Genomic DNA, 19,977 nt, shown 5'->3' on the forward strand with positions numbered 1-19,977 from the left:
GTTATGATTTTAATAATGAAATAATAATCCGAATATATATATATATATATAAGAAGATACAAATACATATGAAAGTTTGAAACAATCTATTCAATGAAAAAATATATAGTAAACTTATAATGTTTTAAAAATTGATAGACACATATATATTATAATATATACCAATTTAGAATTAAAAACAAAATATTTATATAAAAATAAATGAAAACAAAAATCTGCGCTGTTGCGCGGATCGAGATCTAGTTTTATTTAAAATAGTTGAAAAAACGAATGATGCCTAACAAAACCCTAAATCCTAAATTCTAAACCCTAAATCTAAATCTAACCCCTAAATATTAAACCCAAATCCTACACCCTAAACCCAAATAGTAAACCATATACTATAAATCCAAATTCGAAACCCTAAACCAAAACTGTAAACTCAAATCCTAAACCCTAAACCCAAACCGTAAACTCTAAACCCAAACCCAAATCCTAGAACCTAAACCAAAGTTTAAACCTTAAACCCAAATTCAAACATTTTGAGTTTAGGGTTTACGGTTTGGGTTTATGGTCTAAAATTCAGGGTTTATGATATACGGTTTGGGTTTAGGGTTTAGGATTTGGGTTTGGGTTTAGGGTTTAGAGTTTGAGTTTAGGATTTAGAATTTAAGATTTAGGGGTTTGTTAGTGACATCATTTTTTTTTTCAATTATTTTTGATTTTTTAAAAGAATAATATTTTTATTAATAATCTAGCTGGTACTTTGATTGGTTAGAAGCGGATGGTGAATCTAAAAGTTGAACTTAAATTTTGTTCGTGTTTTCCAGTGTATTCCATAACTTTGACATCTAGCAAAAATAATACATTGTAAAATTACATTGTCATCTAACAAACTATTACACTTTTAAAATTATTTTAAACATTTTGTAGAACAATTTGATGACCAATAGGACGACAAAAAGAACTTATATTAAGTGATCAATGATCTAAGTACTTCATAGGAACAAGTAGAAGCTCATTTTTCTTGCTCACACTAAGTCCAGGAGATTCTTCCATGTCTATGTCTTCAACCATAATGCCTTCTGGTAACTTCCAATCAAAATTATACAGCATATTTGCAAGACCACACTCCACCATTGTTGTTCCCATAAAAATTGCAGGACAGATTCTCCGGCCACTCCCAAACGGTAACAACTCAAAGTTTAGCCCTTTTGCATCAATGCTATTATCCATAAACCTCTCAGGAAAAAACTCCTCTGGGTCTTTCCAGGTATCAGGATCACGCCCAATAGCCCAAACATTCACATGAAGCCGTGTCTTGGCCTTTATGGTGTAGCCATTAATCTCAAATTCAGACAGTGCTTCCCTTGGAGAAAGAAGAGGTATTGGAGGATGTAGTCTCCATGTTTCTTTGATCACCATTTTCAGGTAAGTTAGCTTATCTGTGTCATCAAAGCTAATAATGGATTTATTCCCCATTTGGTTTCTGATTTCAGATTGAACTTTCTTCATCACTCTATGGTTTCTAGACAGTTCCGTCATTGCCCATGTCAAGGTGATTGCAGATGTCTCGACACCTCCTAGAAGAATGTTCTATGTACAAGAACAAATAAATAAACATGTAAGAATATTATACTTTTAGGAAATGAAAACGGAGCAAGAAGTGGATTGGGTATACGAGTACCACATATCTATACTGTTAAAGCAGGATTCTATTGTCTTTTTTACCTTAGTCTGTCCTTTCTTTATTAACATTGCATGTTTCATTAAGGGCAATCAACTAATATTAATAACACATCTATATTGGGCCATTATCTTCGGATCCAGCCCACTATCCACATCAGATCTCTCTTGGGCCATTTGGGCCGATTAAGAAATTAGATCCAATTCTCACATTTTTTTTTCCTTTGGGCCATTGAGTCCAAGTTCAAATAATTTTTTTTTCAACCATTCTTAATTAAATTTTTTTCTTTTCTTAATATAATTTAAGCATTCATAAAAAAAAATTGATTTTTTCATTGAAAAGTATAAATCTTTATTAAAAGTATATAATTATTTTTATTAAAAATATTAACCACATAATAAAATTAATTCATCAGAGTTATACCAACTTAATTCATTAAAAAAATAAAGTTTAATTTTTTAAACATAAATAGTCATTTAAAATGAAACACGATAAAGAAAGAAAAAAAGTTAAGTCTTTTATAAAATAAAACACAAATATATGAAATATGACGCTAAATATTTGTCAATTGAAAAAAAGGAAAATAAACCCGCGCTTTGAAAGCGCGGATCAAAATCTAGTTTATATATTAAAACAGAAGTCACAGTCTTGATTCATGTATGATTTTTTCTTAAATTGACCTAATGGAAATATATATTCTTATAAAGTCATGTTACATTTAATCTCTAATATTATCATTTGAATTTTGGGCCTACTACAAATTTTTATTGGGCTATCAATAATTGAATTTAAACAATAGATGATCAATTCGATTCATAGATAGTATAAATTAAATAGATATAATTTAATACTGTAATACTATACCTCCATATCTATACTATTAAAGCAGGATCGTATTGTCTTTTTTACCTTAGTCTGCCCTTTCTTTATTAACATTGCATGTTTCATTAAGGGCAATCAAGTAATATTAATAACACATCTATATTGGGCCATTATTTTCGGATCCAGCCCACTATCCACATCAGATCTCTCTTGGGCCATTTGGGCCGATTAAGAAATTAGATCCAATTCTCACATTTTTTTTCCTTTGGGCCATTGAGTCCAAGTTCAAATAATTTTTTTTTTCAACCATTCTTAATTAAATTTTTTTCTTTTCTTAATATAATTTAAGCATTCATAAAAAAAAATTGATTTTTTCATTGAAAAGTATAAATCTTTATTAAAAGTATATAATTATTTTTATTAAAAATATTAACCACATAATAAAATTAATTCATCAGAGTTATACCAACTTAATTCATTAAAAAAATAAAGTTTAATTTTTTAAACATAAATAGTCATTTAAAATGAAACACGATAAAGAAAGATAAAAAGTTTAAGTCTTTTATAAAATAAAACACAAATATATGAAATATGACGCTAAATATTTGTCAATTGAAAAAAAGGAAAATAAATCCGCGCTTTGAAAGCGCGGATCAAAATCTAGTTTATATATTAAAACAGAAGTCACAGTCTTGATTCATGTATGATTTTTTCTTAAATTGACCTAATGGAAATATATATTCTTATAAAGTCATGTTACATTTAATCTCTAATATTATCATTTGAATTTTGGGCCTACTACAAATTTTTATTGGGCTATCAATAATTGAATTTAAACAATAGATGATCAATTCGATTCATAGATAGTATAAATTAAATAGATATAATTTAATACTGTAATACTATACCTCCATATCTATACTATTAAAGCAGGATCGTATTGTCTTTTTTACCTTAGTCTGCCCTTTCTTTATTAACATTGCATGTTTCATTAATGGCAATCAAGTAATATTAATAACACATCTATATTGGGCCATTATTTTCGGATCCAGCCCACTATCCACATCAGATCTCTCTTGGGCCATTTGGGCCGATTAAGAAATTAGATCCAATTCTCACATTTTTTTTCCTTTGGGCCATTGAGTCCAAGTTCAAATAATTTTTTTTTCAACCATTCTTAATTAAATTTTTTTCTTTTCTTAATATAATTTAAGCATTCATAAAAAAAAATTGATTTTTTCATTGAAAAGTATAAATCTTTATTAAAAGTATATAATTATTTTTATTAAAAATATTAACCACATAATAAAATTAATTCATCAGAGTTATACCAACTTAATTCATTAAAAAAATAAAGTTTAATTTTTTAAACATAAATAGTCATTTAAAATGAAACACGATAAAGAAAGATAAAAAGTTTAAGTCTTTTATAAAATAAAACACAAATATATGAAATATGACGCTAAATATTTGTCAATTGAAAAAAAAGAAAATAAACCCGCGCTTTGAAAGTGCGGATCAAAATCTAGTTTATATATTAAAACAGAAGTCACAGTCTTGATTCATGTATGATTTTTTCTTAAATTGACCTAATGGAAATATATATTCTTATAAAGTCATGTTACATTTAATCTCTAATATTATCATTTGAATTTTGGGCCTACTACAAATTTTTATTGGGCTATCAATAATTGAATTTAAACAATAGATGATCAATTCGATTCATAGATAGTATAAATTAAATAGATATAATTTAATACTGTAATACTATACCTCCATGTGTTAATTATTTAAATATTTGTCGATGTTAAATTTTAGTTTTTTTTAAATAACAAAAATCATATTATCTAACAATGATTAATATTTACTACCTTAAACCAATGAAAACAAAATTTAAACTATAAGGTTTATTTTAAAAATTAAACAAAAACTAAATGTTTAATTATTTACTCGATAATATAAATATGTGAAGCGAAAAGTTTAATTTTTTAAAAACTTTCTAAATTTGTGAAATATTACAATATTTTTGAATATGACAATAAAACAATATTTTACTAATCTTTATATATATAGTTACGATTTTAATAATGAAATAATAATCCAATATATATATATATATATATATAAGAAGATACAAATACATGTGAAAGTTTGAAATAATCTATTCAATGAAAAAAATATACCGTAAACTTATTATGTTTTAAAAATTAATAGACATTTATCTATTATAATATATACCAATTTAGAATTGAAAACAAAACCCGCGCGGTTGTGCGGATCGAGATCTAGTTAGAATTAAAGTTATATAGACTACAAACATTCTAACAAAATATACTTTTTTAGTTTTATGTGAACATAATCTCTTATAAATACTACAAACGGTTAATTATGTAACTATTTTTAAGTCGAATGAAGCTAGTGTTTGTTTTATTGCTTCTTGTTGTAGTTCGTTTCTATTATCCATCTATCTTATTAAAACTCAAGTACAAATTAAGTTTGTTTGGAAACATGTATAGAAACTTTTTAAAAAAGTTTGTTGGAAAACATAGATTATAGTTTTAAAAAAAGAGTTTGTTTAGAAACATAGATTTTAGTTTTAAAAAAGAGGTTTGTTTAATTGGAAACATAGATGGTAGTTTTAAAAAATAGGTTTGTTTGGCAACATGCATAGCAATATATTAAGAGAAAAAAAGTAATGGCTTATATTTAAGAAAATTTGGAAGTCCATTATATTATGAGAAACTATCTATCTGGTACCTAATCGGGTTCGATTCAGGTGTGTTTGGATTTCGTGTTTCCAGGGTCAAAGATTTCAGCCTCATTTTAATATTTCTAAATTTCAGTTCGGGTTCTCTTCAGATTTTTGCGGGTTCGGTTCAAGTTTGGATAACTCATTTAAATTACTTTTAAAATTTTAAAATTTATTATATATTTATACACTTTAAATTTCTCAAAAACTATAAACAAAATAATATATTAAATATAAATTTGAATAACATATGTCAGAATACTTAAACTTAACATATAAATTATTTTAGTTCAAATATTTGGATAGAGAATCAATAATTATTTTAAGTATTTTGGTGTTTTAAGTATACTTTTACTATTTCATATATTTACTATTGATTATTTGTATATATTTTCAAGTATTTAAACCAGCTTAAAAGTATCATATATATTCTAGATGTTTTTATATATATTAAATCTAAAAATCTATATATATAAAGAAATGTTCGCCTCTCTCCCGTGAAGCCACGTCATCAAGTCGTGCGTTATGGGAGTGACATGTGTCCCATTTTATATTTGGAGCCAAAATAAATGAATGCAGTCAGGGGTAATCGAACCCAGCACCTCTAGCACTTGTAATTTCTTTTAGAACCACTAGGCTGAAGTCACTTTTTATAAATATGTGGCCGCGAAAATACTTATTATCGTGTCGGCTGGAAGCCCATGCTTTTTCTGCTTGTGGCCAGGGCCGACACTGAACTGACGTCAAGATGAAGATCGTGAAGTTAAAATCTTTACTCCAAACAGTTTTGCAATGTTTCCAACCTTTATAACTTGATGCATATAATATATATCAAAATACATTTGTTGTACACGTTTTTATTAGTTTTGCTTTTAAAAGAAGATATTTACAGTTATAAATGTTTTGTGCCAGTGAAGTAATGGTTGAAAAACCTCTATACATATGTCATTTTAAAATAACATTCAACTTCTATATATAGTCAATACATATGTCCATGTTATATTATAGACTAAATATTTTCTCTTTTAAAAATATAGAAAACAGTTTTTTTAGTTTACAAGCAAATGTTGTAGAGCAAGTATGCATTATACAAAATAATATATATTTAAAATCTATACGCAAAAACATAAAAGTTGTTATAGGCCTCTTTCTGACACATGCACACTCCACTATGATTAAGAATTAAAAAAGAAAAACAGTATTGTCATCAAACTTTATCACAAATCCACATTTGTACATCTATAATTATGAGTTGGACAATTAGTTAATTTGATACAATACCAAAGCAAGAATAATCGAAAAACAACTATACCACCGCATACTAATAAGTAACACATAACAGATAACCAAATTTTTGAATCTTAAAACAAATTTCAACTTGAACATTTAGTGAATATCAAATTAACTAATATCCCGCCCGTAGGGCAGGCCGACCCTAGTAATTAATATATATAAGTATATAAATCTATTTTAGATACATTCGGTAACCCGGAATACTTTGGTTCGGATCAGATTCGGTTTCGGTTCTCCAAAAACCAAAATTTGAATAATTCGGATATTTAATCAATTTTGTTTTGGGTTTGGTATTACTTCTTCGGATCAAGATCGGTTCGGTTCTTCAGATTCAGGTATTTTATCTAGCCCTTCTATTATTGACACAAAAAACAAATAGAAATATATCCCCGCGCACGTGCCGATCAAAATCTAGTCTATGTTATTAAAATAGAAGTACACAAATAAAATACCTCTTAATTTCTCAACTTATTTACAATGGCATGCCACTGAAGTTATTAATTAACTTACATTTTATGATTCTTTGTCTTTTCTTCTTTAATTAATGTATTTTCAAAATCAAATTCTAATTAAAAATTTACGGCAACAATAATTAATAAACCTATGTTTTTGTATTCTTTGTCTTTTACTATTATTTTATATATGTGTGTTTGGAAATAATTAATTCCATATATAAATTTCATAATTAAATACATACATTATATGATAACTATTTTACTAATTTGAAAAATACATAATATATTGTATATACAACAATTTTACTATACATTATCATAAAATTTTAATCCATAAATAGTATATATAAAAAATTATTATATATTATCATAAAATTTTGATCCATAAAAAAAATAAAAATACATTTGTTCAATACAAGTGATGGTTTGCAGGATAAAATTACTCAATATAAACAATAAAATTATTGTGTTTCGAAATGTCATGTTAAACAATTATTTGAACGGGTAAATTTTAAAATATATATTATAACTAATACAAATAAAACTTTATTTATAAAAAAATAAAAATAAACACCTTTTACAAAAATAAAATTTTAAAATATATATTTTAACTAATAAAAATAAAAATTTCTAGTGTATATTAAAAGAGAAGTATTACAACATTTTATCTATGACACATATCATCACTAGAATGCTTCTTAAAGTTGCTAAAGAATTATGTTAGTTCACCAAAAATATATTATATACTTCTCATCAAACTAACCATAAAATTAATTAAAAATCACAATTAAATTTTTTTTTCTTTCATTAAACAAAAACTACGGAGTTATTAAAGGTGAATAAAATATATATTTGACATTTAATGATTTTAATAATAAAGATTTGATAACAATTTACATATCTTCTATTATTTTTGTTTAATTTTATATTATTCAAATAAATTAAATAAACATATTAACTATATAATAAAAATTCATATTTTTTGTATATGTTATATTTTAACTTTTAAAAATGACTATAAATTATGAAAACTATTAAAAAGATTCACATTGAAAGTTATATGATCAATGATTTAAAAAAATTGTTATAATAAGATACAAATAATCAGAAAACCATATGAGTAAAAATAACATTTATTAAATATTCAGATTAATATATCTTAAACTATATACCATATAAAATATATAAATATTTTAATTTAAAAATTTGCATTGAACAAGTATTAAGAAATAAATATGTTAATTTTGAAATTTGCATTAAATTTACGAGATTTATTATAAATTATTAAAAAAAAAATCCCACACTAAATTTTTTGTTATTAATGGTTTAAATTTTTTGTTAAGAAATACAAAGAATCGTAAAACCATATGATTATGAAGTTTCATTTAATAGATAGTCATATTAAAAATATATGATATATATTTTTTAATATTATTTAAATTTAATTACATATAATAGAAAATAGAAAAAAAAATTGTTTAAATTTATTACCACAAAATGATTATAAATAAACAAAAGTGATTTCTTTAACTTATGTATTGTATATATAACATTAATAGTTTTCAATTATTCAACATATATTTATTAATTTGTTTCATAATATGTAAAAAAAATTAAACAAATAATAATACGTAAAATAATTTATATATAAAATTTTCATCCCGCGCCTTGTAAAAAACTAGTTTTTTGTATTATTGTATCAAAAATATACTTTTAATTAATAATTATATAAATCCATAACGCTGAAAACCAAATTTGATGATTTAAAAGGCAAAAACTTTTTTAGACCAAAACTAAATATAGATAAAATATCAATTTATGGATATGAGTTTTATTGAATACTTACCATCAAAATAGCTTTGATATGATTTTTTGTGAGATTATCATTTCCAAGAACAGTTCCTTCCTTCTCTAACCTCAAGAGCAGATCAACGAAATCTTCACGCCCTTGTTTCTTTTCCTCTTTATGCAGATCAATAACATATTCATAGAACGCATCAAGATCTCTCACGCTTCTCTCCCTCCTCCCTTGTAAACCCGTGAACTGGTCGATGATCCAACCCACATACGGAATGAAGTCTGCGGCAGAGAAGCTTCCCAACATCTCGAACGCCTCACGGACTAACTTATTAAACCCGTCGCTTTTGATACCAATTCCCTCAAAACTCACACCAAATGCTGCTTTACATACCACACGTTTGGTTAAATCAAGAAACGTTTTATTGATACTGATAGGTATTTTCTGAGAAGCTGATTCGACAACTGAGTCCATCAGTTTCTTGACCTCCTCGTCCATGATGGGTTTAACGGAATGAACTTGTTTAGTACTGAATAGTTCCTTAACAGCGAGCTTCCTTACGTCTTTCCAGTAGTCACTAAAAGGTGAGAAAGCTATGTCCAGGTTGTTGTAAGACAGTTCTCTAAACCCTAAGGAGAGACAAAACATCAACGATGTAACCATTTAAAACTTTACTATGTGTTGTGAGATTTACACTAATTACCTGCCGCTGTAGGACGGCTACAGCAATGGATGTCATGGTCTCTTAGCGCTTGTTTTGCGGTTTCAACAGAAGAAAGGATGACCATTGGGACTTTTCCAAGGTTCAAAAGCATCACAGGACCATACTTCTTTGATTGAGTCCATAGTGATTGATGTGGTAAGACTCCGAGCTGGTGTAAGTTTCCGATGATCGGATAACCTGGAGGAGAAGGTGGTTTCCGGAGTTGCTGCCTCTTTGAACGTTTGTAAGCGTCGAGCACCACAAAATAAATTAGGAAGAGAAGTGGTAGGACCCAAATGTTATCCATTTGTATTTTTCAGAGTTGTGACTCAGAAACACAAAGCTCATGCCTTGATATATACAACTTTTAGCAGTGCTCACTACAATAATTTAATTTATTAAAATAATATATAAATAAAAAATAATAATCAAAGGTAAGGAAGGGCCGAATAGTTTGACTATTTAGTGAACACGATAATTGTGAAGAGTATATCCGACAAGAAGACTAGGAAATGATTTGCACTAAATATATACTGGATGAGTTAAAACTTAAAAAGTACACAAAACTTAGTATTGTATGGTTCATGAAGTTTGATTCCCTTATTTCTTTAGCTTATGGTATACCCAAAAACTCAAATTCAAGCTGAAGAAATTAAAAGTTATAAAGTTCTAAAGAAAAAGAAATAGAGAGTTTTTATTAGATAAACTTACTAAAACAAAACAAAGGAATACTTAATACGGTCGATGACGTACTTTATTTTATAATCTAATCAAATAACTTAGTTCAAGTGATCAATGATCCAAATACTTCATCGTAGCAAGAAGAAGGGGTAGTTCAAGTGATCAATGATTAAAAAACTTCATAGGAACAAGAAGAAGTCCATTCTTCATAGTCAAAGTGAGCCCCGGAGCTTCTTCCATGTCGACATCTTCTACAGACATGCCTTCTGGTAACTTCCAATCAAAATGATACAACATATTCGCTAGACAAAACTCCACCATTGATGTTCCCATGTACATTCCAGGACACATTCTCCTACCACTTCCAAATGTTAACAGCTCAAAGTTCTGTCCTTTTGCATCAATGTTACTATCCATAAACCTCTCCGGGAGAAAAATTTCTGGATCTTTCCAAGTATCCACTACAAGAAAACAGCAAGGATTCTGAGGGAAAAAATCGTCGGAATTTCGTCGGAATATCGTTATTCCGACGACATACCGACGAAACAAGTCGTCGGAAATAATTCCTCGGAATTTCTTCTTTCCTCGGAAATCCCTCGGAATTTTCCGACGGAATTCCGAGGAAACAAACTTCCGAGGAAATTCCGAGGATCACTAGTTTGTCGGAAATGTCCTCGGAATATACCAAGGGAGAACTTCGTCGGGATATTTCCTCGGACGTTCATCGATCGATGCGTTTTTGGACATATATACATCGATCGATAGGAATATACTGACGGACATATTCCTCGGAATATTCCGAGGAACCGGTTCCTCGGAATATTCCGAGGGAAATGTCCCTCGGTATATACCGAGGGAACAGTTCCTCGGTATATTCCGAGGAACAGGTCCCTCGGTATATTCCGAACGTTTTTTTGTAAACAGATCGATCGATGGATTTATGTCCAAAAACGCATCGATCGATCGAGTAAAAAATATAATTAATTTTCTCGGAATGTAAAAAATATTAATTTTAAAAAAAAATAAAATTTCTGAAATTTAAATTCGAAAATATGAAATTAAAATTAAAATTGAAATCATATTAATTAATATTCAAATTTTCACAAATAAAAATAAAACATTCCGAGTTTTTGGAAAAAAAAAAAAAAACTACGGGTCTGACACGTCCGGGAACACCTCGTTCGGGTACATCCTCTGCATCATCTCCATCATTTGCTGGTTCAGCCTCCTCTGTGCCTCATAGCCCGCCTGTTGAGCCGCCATCTGGGTCTCCAACAAAGATATACGATCATCTTTGTCCTTCAACTGAGCCGTAAGTACTTCTGGATCAACAAAGGGCGGTGGTGCAGAAGAAGGAGGAACCGACCGGGTGCGACGACCCAAACCGACCAAACGTCCCTTCTTCTTTGGAACCGACTGAATAGAAAATAGCCAAATTTACAAATTTAAACCAAGAAATAAATGAATTGAACTTTAAAAAAAAAGAACTTACGGATTCAACGATTTCGTTGATTCGAAACCGGGACAAGTTGGTCGAAGCCGTCGAAGCGTCATCCTCGGTTTGAAGCTGAGACACTTCGTCTACCACCTGAGTTTGGACCAGGTCGACCACGTCCCTCACAAGACCGTCATCAATCTGGCCGGTCTTCTTGTTGGTATACGCCCTCCTCATTAGGGCGAGATCATCAACCGGCTCGCCATCATTTTCTTCCGCCTTGAAAAAAAACATAAATTAAAGAAACATTAGAAATTAGAAAAAATGCACAATAAATTAAAATTCTGAAACTCAAATAATTGAAGAAAAAGCGGTTGAACTTACCATGCGATCTCCCAGAGTGGCAATAGATTGAGCACCCAAGTTATGCTTGTAGATGCCCTTCCCTTTTTACGGTCGCTCCTGCGGTTGGTGGACTTGGTGGAAGAAGTTTCTTTCGTCTCTTCCTTATCCCAATGTGCACACAACTCCTTCCAGACCGTGTCGTTCATCGACTTTGAGACCTTTTAATAATAAAAAAAAGAGAAAATAGTTTAATAAATTAAAAAATAGTTTAAAAAATTAAAAAATTGTTTAATAAATTAAATCGAACCTTATTGATTTCCCACTTCTTCTTCCACTCGTGGATCTGCTTCCCATAGTTGTCCATAACTTTATGGACGAAGTGGTGATAGATAAAGAGCGTCTCATCGGAATTCCAGTTGAACTCTTGCTGAAAAAAAAAACAATTAGTAGAAAATTTATATTAAAGATTAAAAATATAAGTAAAAAATTAGAATACTTACCGCAAACTGACGAAACCACAGAACCTGCTTGTCGGTAGGGAAGTGAGTGAAAGTCGGATGTCCACTGTCGAGGGCCGAGTACATCATACGGTTGATCCATGCGCTGATCCCGTTCCCGGATCGGTTGAACCTAATAAAAAAAATAAACGGTTAATAATGAATCCAAATTTAAAGAAAAAAAATTGTTTAATTACCATGTTTGACCCCGTCCATGTGGATACGGAGTGAGATACAAAAGATGGTCACGACCGGGCTGTTGAACCAACTCTGCAACACGCATCACTCCCGGAGGACCCGGAGGACCCGGAGGAACAGGAGCGGATGCAGCAGCGGGAGCGAGAGGAGCAGGAGCGGGTGCAGCAGAGGGAGATGTATGGTTGGAGCTGTGGGGCGAAGGGGAATCCTGAAAATGGCTGGAATCCCGAGACTGGCTCCCCGTACCACCACGACCACGACGCTGTCGAGGCCGGGTCTGATCATCATGAGACCTGTAAATTAAAAAAAATATTTAATAAATAGAGAAATATATAAATTAATTTTTTAAAAAAAAAATCCCAAATAATTTAATCACAAAAAAAGATTTATATATATTAAAAATATTTAATAAATATATAAAAATAGTTCTAATAAACAAAAAATAGTTTTAATAAATAAAAATAGTTTAATAATTACAAAAAAATAGTTTTAATAATATATATATATATATATTAAAAATATTTTTAAATCCCAAATAATAGTTTTTAATCACAAAAAAAGTTTTATAGATATTTAAAATGTTTTGTAAAATCCAAAAAATCGAATTTATATACAAATTGTTTTTGTAAAATCCAAAAAATCGAATTTATATAGAAAAATCGATTTGTAAAATACAAAAATCGATTTTATATACAAAAATCGATTTTATAAATACAAAAAAAAATATAAAAAAATTCTAAATCAATTCAACAAAACAAATTATTCAACCAAATCATAATTCTAAACCTATTATACAACCAAATCACAATCCTAACCAATCACCCTAACAAAAATCTATCAAAACTACACAAAAACCTAACAAATAGAACCTAAGAGAGTGGGATAGGGTCCTTACATGATTTGTGTAAGAGAAGGGGGAGATCGCCGGAGATATCGTCGGATTTCAGGGGGAAATCGCCGGAAAGGAGAGAGGAGTCGCGCAGAGGAAGAAAAGAGAAATGGGGAAGAAGAAGCGGCTCGTGGTTATAAAACCTAGGGTCCGACGGATAATATCCGTCGGAATTCCGTCGGAATTCTAATTTCAATTTTCGCGAAATATTTGCCGGGTAAAATGAAAATATTCCGAGGAAATTCCGACGGATAGTAAAATATCCGTCGGAATTTCCTCGGAATATTCCGAGGAAATACCGAGGAACTAGTGTTTGGGGTTTCAAAACATCAATTTTTTTTGCCGTATTTCATTTCTTATACAATTGTAATGCATACCATTGAGGATTCTTTGTATAGATGAGCATAAACCATGAAATAACAAATTTCAAAACTAATTGAAAGTATTCCCTTTACCGTTCATTAAAAGGTATAAGTGTTTCTCTTATGTTGTGGGATTTTGTTCATACAATCGGAAAAGTGTTAATTATACGGTAAGGAACAAATATTTGACTTCATAATGAACGTAAGACACTTAATAAGGGTTATATAGGTGTTATTCAAACCGCAAAACGTTGTTTTCGGTTTAAAAACCCTATTTCCTCGGAATTTCCTCGGATTATTCCGAGGGAACTCCGAGGAAACCCTCTTCTTCCTCGGAATTTGTTTGGGGTTTCAATACGTCAATTTTTTTTTTATAAACGGATCGATCGATGTATATATATCCAAAAACGCATCGATCGATCACTAAGATGGACCGGACCGTAAGAATGTGATCGATCGATGAGATTATCCTATCGATCGATCGAGAATCTCAAGTGTTCCTCGGAATGTCCTCGGAAAATCTTGTAAGTTTTTTTATAAACGGATCGATCGATGGATATATGTCCAAAAACGCATCGATCGATCACTAAGATGCACCGGACCGTAAGAATGTGATCGATCGATGAGATTATCCCATCGATCGATCGAGAATCTCAAGTGTTCCTCGGAATGTCCTCGGAAAATCTTGTAAGTTTTTTTATAAACGGATCGATCGATGGATATATGTCCAAAAACGCATCGATCGATCACTAAGATGCACCAGACCGTAAGAATGTGATCGATCGATGAGATTATCCCATCGATCGATCGAGAATCTCAAATATTCCTCGGAATGTCCTCGGAAAATCTTGTAAGTTTTTTATAAACGGATCGATCGATGGATATATGTCCAAAAACGGATCGATCGATCACTAAGATGGACCAAAGCGTAAGAATGTGATCGATCGATCCGTATTTGTTCAAAAACGCATCGATCGATGCGTGTGCGGGAAACAGAATTATAAGGCAAAACCCGACCTTTTTTGATCTAAACCTCAGAACTCTCATCCCTTCCGATTTCCCCTATAATTCGCCCCCCCCCCTTTCTCTCTCTATAATCATCCGATTTGAACAATTTTGGGCTCTATTCCCCATGATTTTTCGAGCTCTACCTGATTCCTACACTCGTTTTCACCCTAAGACATGTATACTCCGCGAATCTCCACATTCTGAAATCGTGTTCTCGAGCAATTTTTTGGGTTTTGTGAATTTTTTATTTCCGTGTTGATTCCTTGATCAAATATGCATGAAACAGATGTTTAAACATGGAATAGAACACAATTGTCTGTGATCAACGAGTTTGGAACAGGATTTGAGATGATTTAGGGATTGAGAATTTTTTTTCAATTTGTTTTTTTTTTATCACAACTCGATTTCGCCTTTCATTTTCATGTTGCTTTGAGTTCTTAATTGATTATAACCATGTTGAGAGCAATGATTCTATTTTGTAGAGAATGAAGCGCACGAAAACATCAGCAAAGAAGAACACACAAGAAGAGGGTTCGTCTCAGCGAGAGAAGCAAAGGCCAAAGAAGTGGGATAAGTCTGATACCACCCACTACAACAACATGAAGAAGGTAGCCGTTCCGGCTACACAACTAGCATGTCCTGAGACGATGACAATATTGGGAATCAATGCAGACATTGAAGGGCTGTTCCAAAACATGGGTCTAGGCCAACTATGCAACCTCAACGAACCCACTTTTCCGGAGTTGGTACGCCAGTTCATAGCATCCACATACGTCAGCCATCCCGATGATAGCCATCAGGAAGGTTTTCTGGCATTCGTAGTGCAGAAAGTATACTATGAGGTATCTTTCACAAACCTCTGCGGACTATTTGGATTGAGTGCAGGGGAGAGGACATCTGGTCTTTATTGGACTTCAGAGCTGTTGAACTTCTGGGAAACGATTGGCACAAGGGTTTATAGATCTTCTCAGGCAAAGGAGTCACTTATCCGGAGCCCAGTACTGAGATATGCCACACGCCTCATTGGCTCATTGCTATACGGGACAACCACAGCCGCATCAGTCACGCAATGGGAGTTGAGCCTCCTGTACCAAGGTGTGAGGCATTTGCTACCGGCATTTGGAAACTCTACATTCCCACCTGCTACTGCCTTCAACATGGGAGCGGTGCTGGCCGCAAACTTAGCATGATACAAGGGGAAAGTAACCAAATCCAAGAGCAATACATGTGGATTTGGTGCAGTGATTACTCGGATCCTTAGACATGTGGGTGTAGACTGCGAGAACCAGCAGGTAGCACTGGACAGATCGAACAACATTGCTTGGAACTACTTGGATGTCAAAAATCTTGTAAGTAAGGAGTTCATAGCTGGTCCCCACTCGAGGATCGATCAGGATGGTCCTTACGTCTACGTATTCCAGGACCGAGCGAAGAAAACACTCTTCTGCCACCTGCCTCAGATCGGCCTGACTGCTCTACTTTCAGAGGCTGCAGTTGAGTTCCTACCCCCTGCTACCGCACTAGTAGACAAGCCATCCTTCTTCACGCCAAAATATCAGACCAAAGGCAAGGTCGTGGTTGATGAAGAAGGAGAAGATGAGGCTGCACAAGCCATTCCAGATGATTCACAACCCCATCAGCTACTCCCATCAGACTCCAGCCAGTACAAGCTGCAAGAGCTTCCACCGAACGCCACTTCGCGCCAGCAACAACACTACAAGAAAACAGCGATATTCTGACGGACATTCTGACGGACATTCCGACGGAAAATGAAATCCTCGGAATATACCGAGGAATTTCCTCGGAATATACCGACGGAATTCCGAGGAAACTACAGTCCGTCGGAATATTCCGAGGAAATTCCGAGGAAAACTGTGTTCCTCGGAAAAAACCGATGAATTCCGAGGAAATATTATAGCCGTTGGAGAGTCGTTGGGGGATTTTACAAAATTCCGAGGAAATTCCGACGAACTAGTTTTGTCCGTCGGAATTCCGTCGGAATTTCCTTGGTATGTCGGCATGATTTAAACTATAAATAGAAGCACTCCTCTTCCTCTTCATTCACTTCATATCTTCATCCTCCCTCTTACTCTATTTACACACGAATTTGATTCATAAAAAATATGTCTTCTTCAAATTATTTTCGTTCTTGGATCGATCGACCTCATTTGGATCCGAACACGAGATTGCTTACGGAAGAATACCAACGAGGTATAACCGAATTCATGGGGTTAGTTCACCGACAACCGGAAGCAAAAACAGGTATGTTAAGATGTCCTTGCTCTAATTGTAAAAATAGAAAGGTTATTAAAGAGTGGGATGTTTGGACTCATCTATATTTGAGTGGGTTTACACGAAGTTACAAAATTTGGTATCATCATGGGGAAACTGATTATGAACATGGTAGTACTAGTGAACCTCAGCCAGCGGTTAGATTAGAAGAACCAATTAGAACGGATGTAGATTATGGTGTAGGTACTGAGCAGATGGTAAATGATCATTTTAGAGGGGAAGATTTACCCAATGCAGAAGCTAGGAGATTTTATGATATGTTGGATGCTGGAAAGCAACCATTGTACGAAGGTTGCAGAGATGGTCATTCAGCTTTATCATCTGCTACAAGATTGATGGGCATTAAAACAGATTATAATTTGGCTGAAGACTGTGTGGATGCGATTGCTGATTTTGTAAAAGGTATTCTACCCGAGGATAATGTAGCTCCTGGTTCATACTACGAGGTTCAGAAACTCGTAGCTGGTCTTGGTTTATCGTATCAGGTAATAGATGTATGCAGCGACAACTGCATGATTTATTGGAGGGCGGATGAACAGCGGGTTACATGCAAATTTTGTGGAAAGCCTCGTTATAAAGATACGAGTGGAAGAGTTCCAGTGCCATATAAAAGGATGTGGTATTTACCTTTGACGGAAAGGTTGCAGAGGTTGTATCTGTCTGAACGCACAGCGCAACCAATGAGATGGCATGCGGAGCACTCAACAGATGGTGAGATCAGACATCCTTCAGATGCAAAAGCGTGGAAGCATTTCCAATCAAAGTATCCCGACTTTGCGTATGAGAGAAGAAATGTCTACCTTGGATTATGTACTGATGGTTTCAGTCCGTTTGGCAAGAGTGGAAGACAGTATTCTCTATGGCCCGTCATTCTTACACCATACAACCTCCCCCCAAACTTGTGCTTGCGACGAGAGTTTTTGTTTCTCTCGATTCTCGTTCCCGGACCAGAGCATCCTAAGAGATCACTTGATGTGTTTCTTCAGCCACTAATATATGAGTTGCAACAACTATGGGCTCAAGGTGCTGAAACATACGATGTTTCGTGTAAAGAAAACTTTCAAATGCGGGCAGTACTAATGTGGACAATAAGTGATTTTCCAGCATATGGTATGTTGTCTGGATGGACAACGCATGGAAGGCTATCATGTCCATATTGTCAAGATAACACTGATGCTTTCCAACTAAAGCACGGAAGGAAAACGTGTTGGTTTGACTGTCACAGGAGATTCCTACCACCTGATCATCCATATCGTAGGAGTAGGAATTTGTTTACGAAGAACAAGGGGTGTTTGACAGTCCACCTCCGGAAATTTGTGGGAAAGATTTGAAGATACAACTAAGAGATTTTGGTGCAGAAAGGACGCCAGAAGTCGGTGGACATGAGCGTTTTCCGGTAGATGCTGTTGGAGAACTACATAACTGGCACAAAAAAAGTATTTTCTGGGATCTGCCATACTGGGAGGATCATCTGCTAAGGCATAATTTAGATGTCATGCATATTGAGAAGAACTTTTTTGACAATCTCATGAACACGATCCTTAATGTTCAAGGTAAAACAAAGGATAATTTGAAGTCAAGACTGGATTTAGTCGATATATGTGCTCGTTCAGAACTTCATGTTGATGAGAATGGTAGGGCTCCTTTTCCCATATACCGACTTGATGCAGCGGGAAAAGATGCGTTCTTTGATTGGATTTCAAACGATGTGGAATTTCCAGACGGTTACGCATCAAATTTGCGTAACTGTATCGACAGAAAGGAAGGAAAGTTTACTGGCTTGAAAAGCCACGATTGCCATGTAATGATGCAGCGCCTCCTTCCGTTCGCCTTCAAGGAACTATTACCACGAAATGTTCATGAAGCAATTGCAGGGATAAGTGGTTTCTTCCGCGATTTATGCACGAGATCAGTGACTCTTGAAGGTATTGAAAATTTGAAGACTAACATAGCCGTGATTCAGTGCAACCTTGAGAAGATATTTCCTCCCTCATTTTTTGATGTTATGGAGCATCTTGTTATTCACCTGGCAAGAGAATTGGAACTTGGTGGTCCTGTGCAGTATAGATGGATGTATCTGTATGAGCGGTATATGTTCCATTTGAAGAAGATGGTGAAAAATTTAAGTAGGGTGGAAGGTTCTATAGTCGCACAGATGATCAATGAAGAAACTTCAAACTTTGCCGAGTACTACTTTCCAGCAGAAGTTCAGACCAAAAACAGAAGACCTGCTCGGCATGATGATAGAGGCGAACGGGCAACATATCATGTTACGGTTCCAGACATTTTCACAGACGTTGGACGACTTAGCGGAAAACCAAAGGACCGTCGACTTACTGAGCAGGAGCGCAGTCATTTGCAAACATATTTGCTCACCAACTGCGAAGACGTTCTTCAATATGAGAGGTAAATAAATGAGCTTACAAATTTTTATTTTAACAAGTTGAAATTTAAATCTTAATTAATTACATTATTGTCATCATATACAGGATTTTCATGGCAGAAAAGCGGTTCGAGTATAGATACGCCACAGAGGACGAACTAGAAGAAATGAAGCAGAGAGAATTTACTGGATGGATGTTTACTTATGTGAGTGCTTTAAACAAATTAAAATATATTTTATCACATATTTATACTAATTCACATTTACTGATATAATATATATATATATATATATATATATATATGTGCTATTAATAGGTGTCTGCTGGTTTGGCCAGAGGTGAAACATTTGACGATTGGATACGTGAGATGGTCGTTGGACCAAACTTTGTTGTGAAGTCA

The 19,977-nt window shown here is 33.0% G+C and overlaps 1 protein-coding gene and 1 pseudogene across 1 annotated transcript; both read right to left on the reverse strand.

Annotated features, from left to right (window-relative positions):
* Positions 1–811: 811 nt before the first annotated feature.
* LOC106411025 (cytochrome P450 71B26-like) lies at positions 812–9,834 on the reverse strand. Its single transcript, XM_048762058.1, has 3 exons — positions 9,487–9,834; positions 8,832–9,412; positions 812–1,575 (listed from the first exon to the last, which is right to left on the reverse strand). Exons 1-3 carry the CDS (start codon positions 9,791–9,793, stop codon positions 961–963), a joined length of 1,503 nt encoding a protein of 500 aa, XP_048618015.1. The 5' UTR covers positions 9,794–9,834; the 3' UTR covers positions 812–960.
* Positions 9,835–10,329: 495 nt separating this feature from the next.
* Positions 10,330–19,977, reverse strand: part of LOC106408143 — a 37,483-nt pseudogene continuing 27,835 nt past the window's right edge.

The sequence above is a fragment of the Brassica napus genome, chromosome C7 (genome assembly GCF_020379485.1).
Source record: "Brassica napus cultivar Da-Ae chromosome C7, Da-Ae, whole genome shotgun sequence".
Lineage (NCBI taxonomy): Eukaryota > Viridiplantae > Streptophyta > Magnoliopsida > Brassicales > Brassicaceae > Brassica > Brassica napus.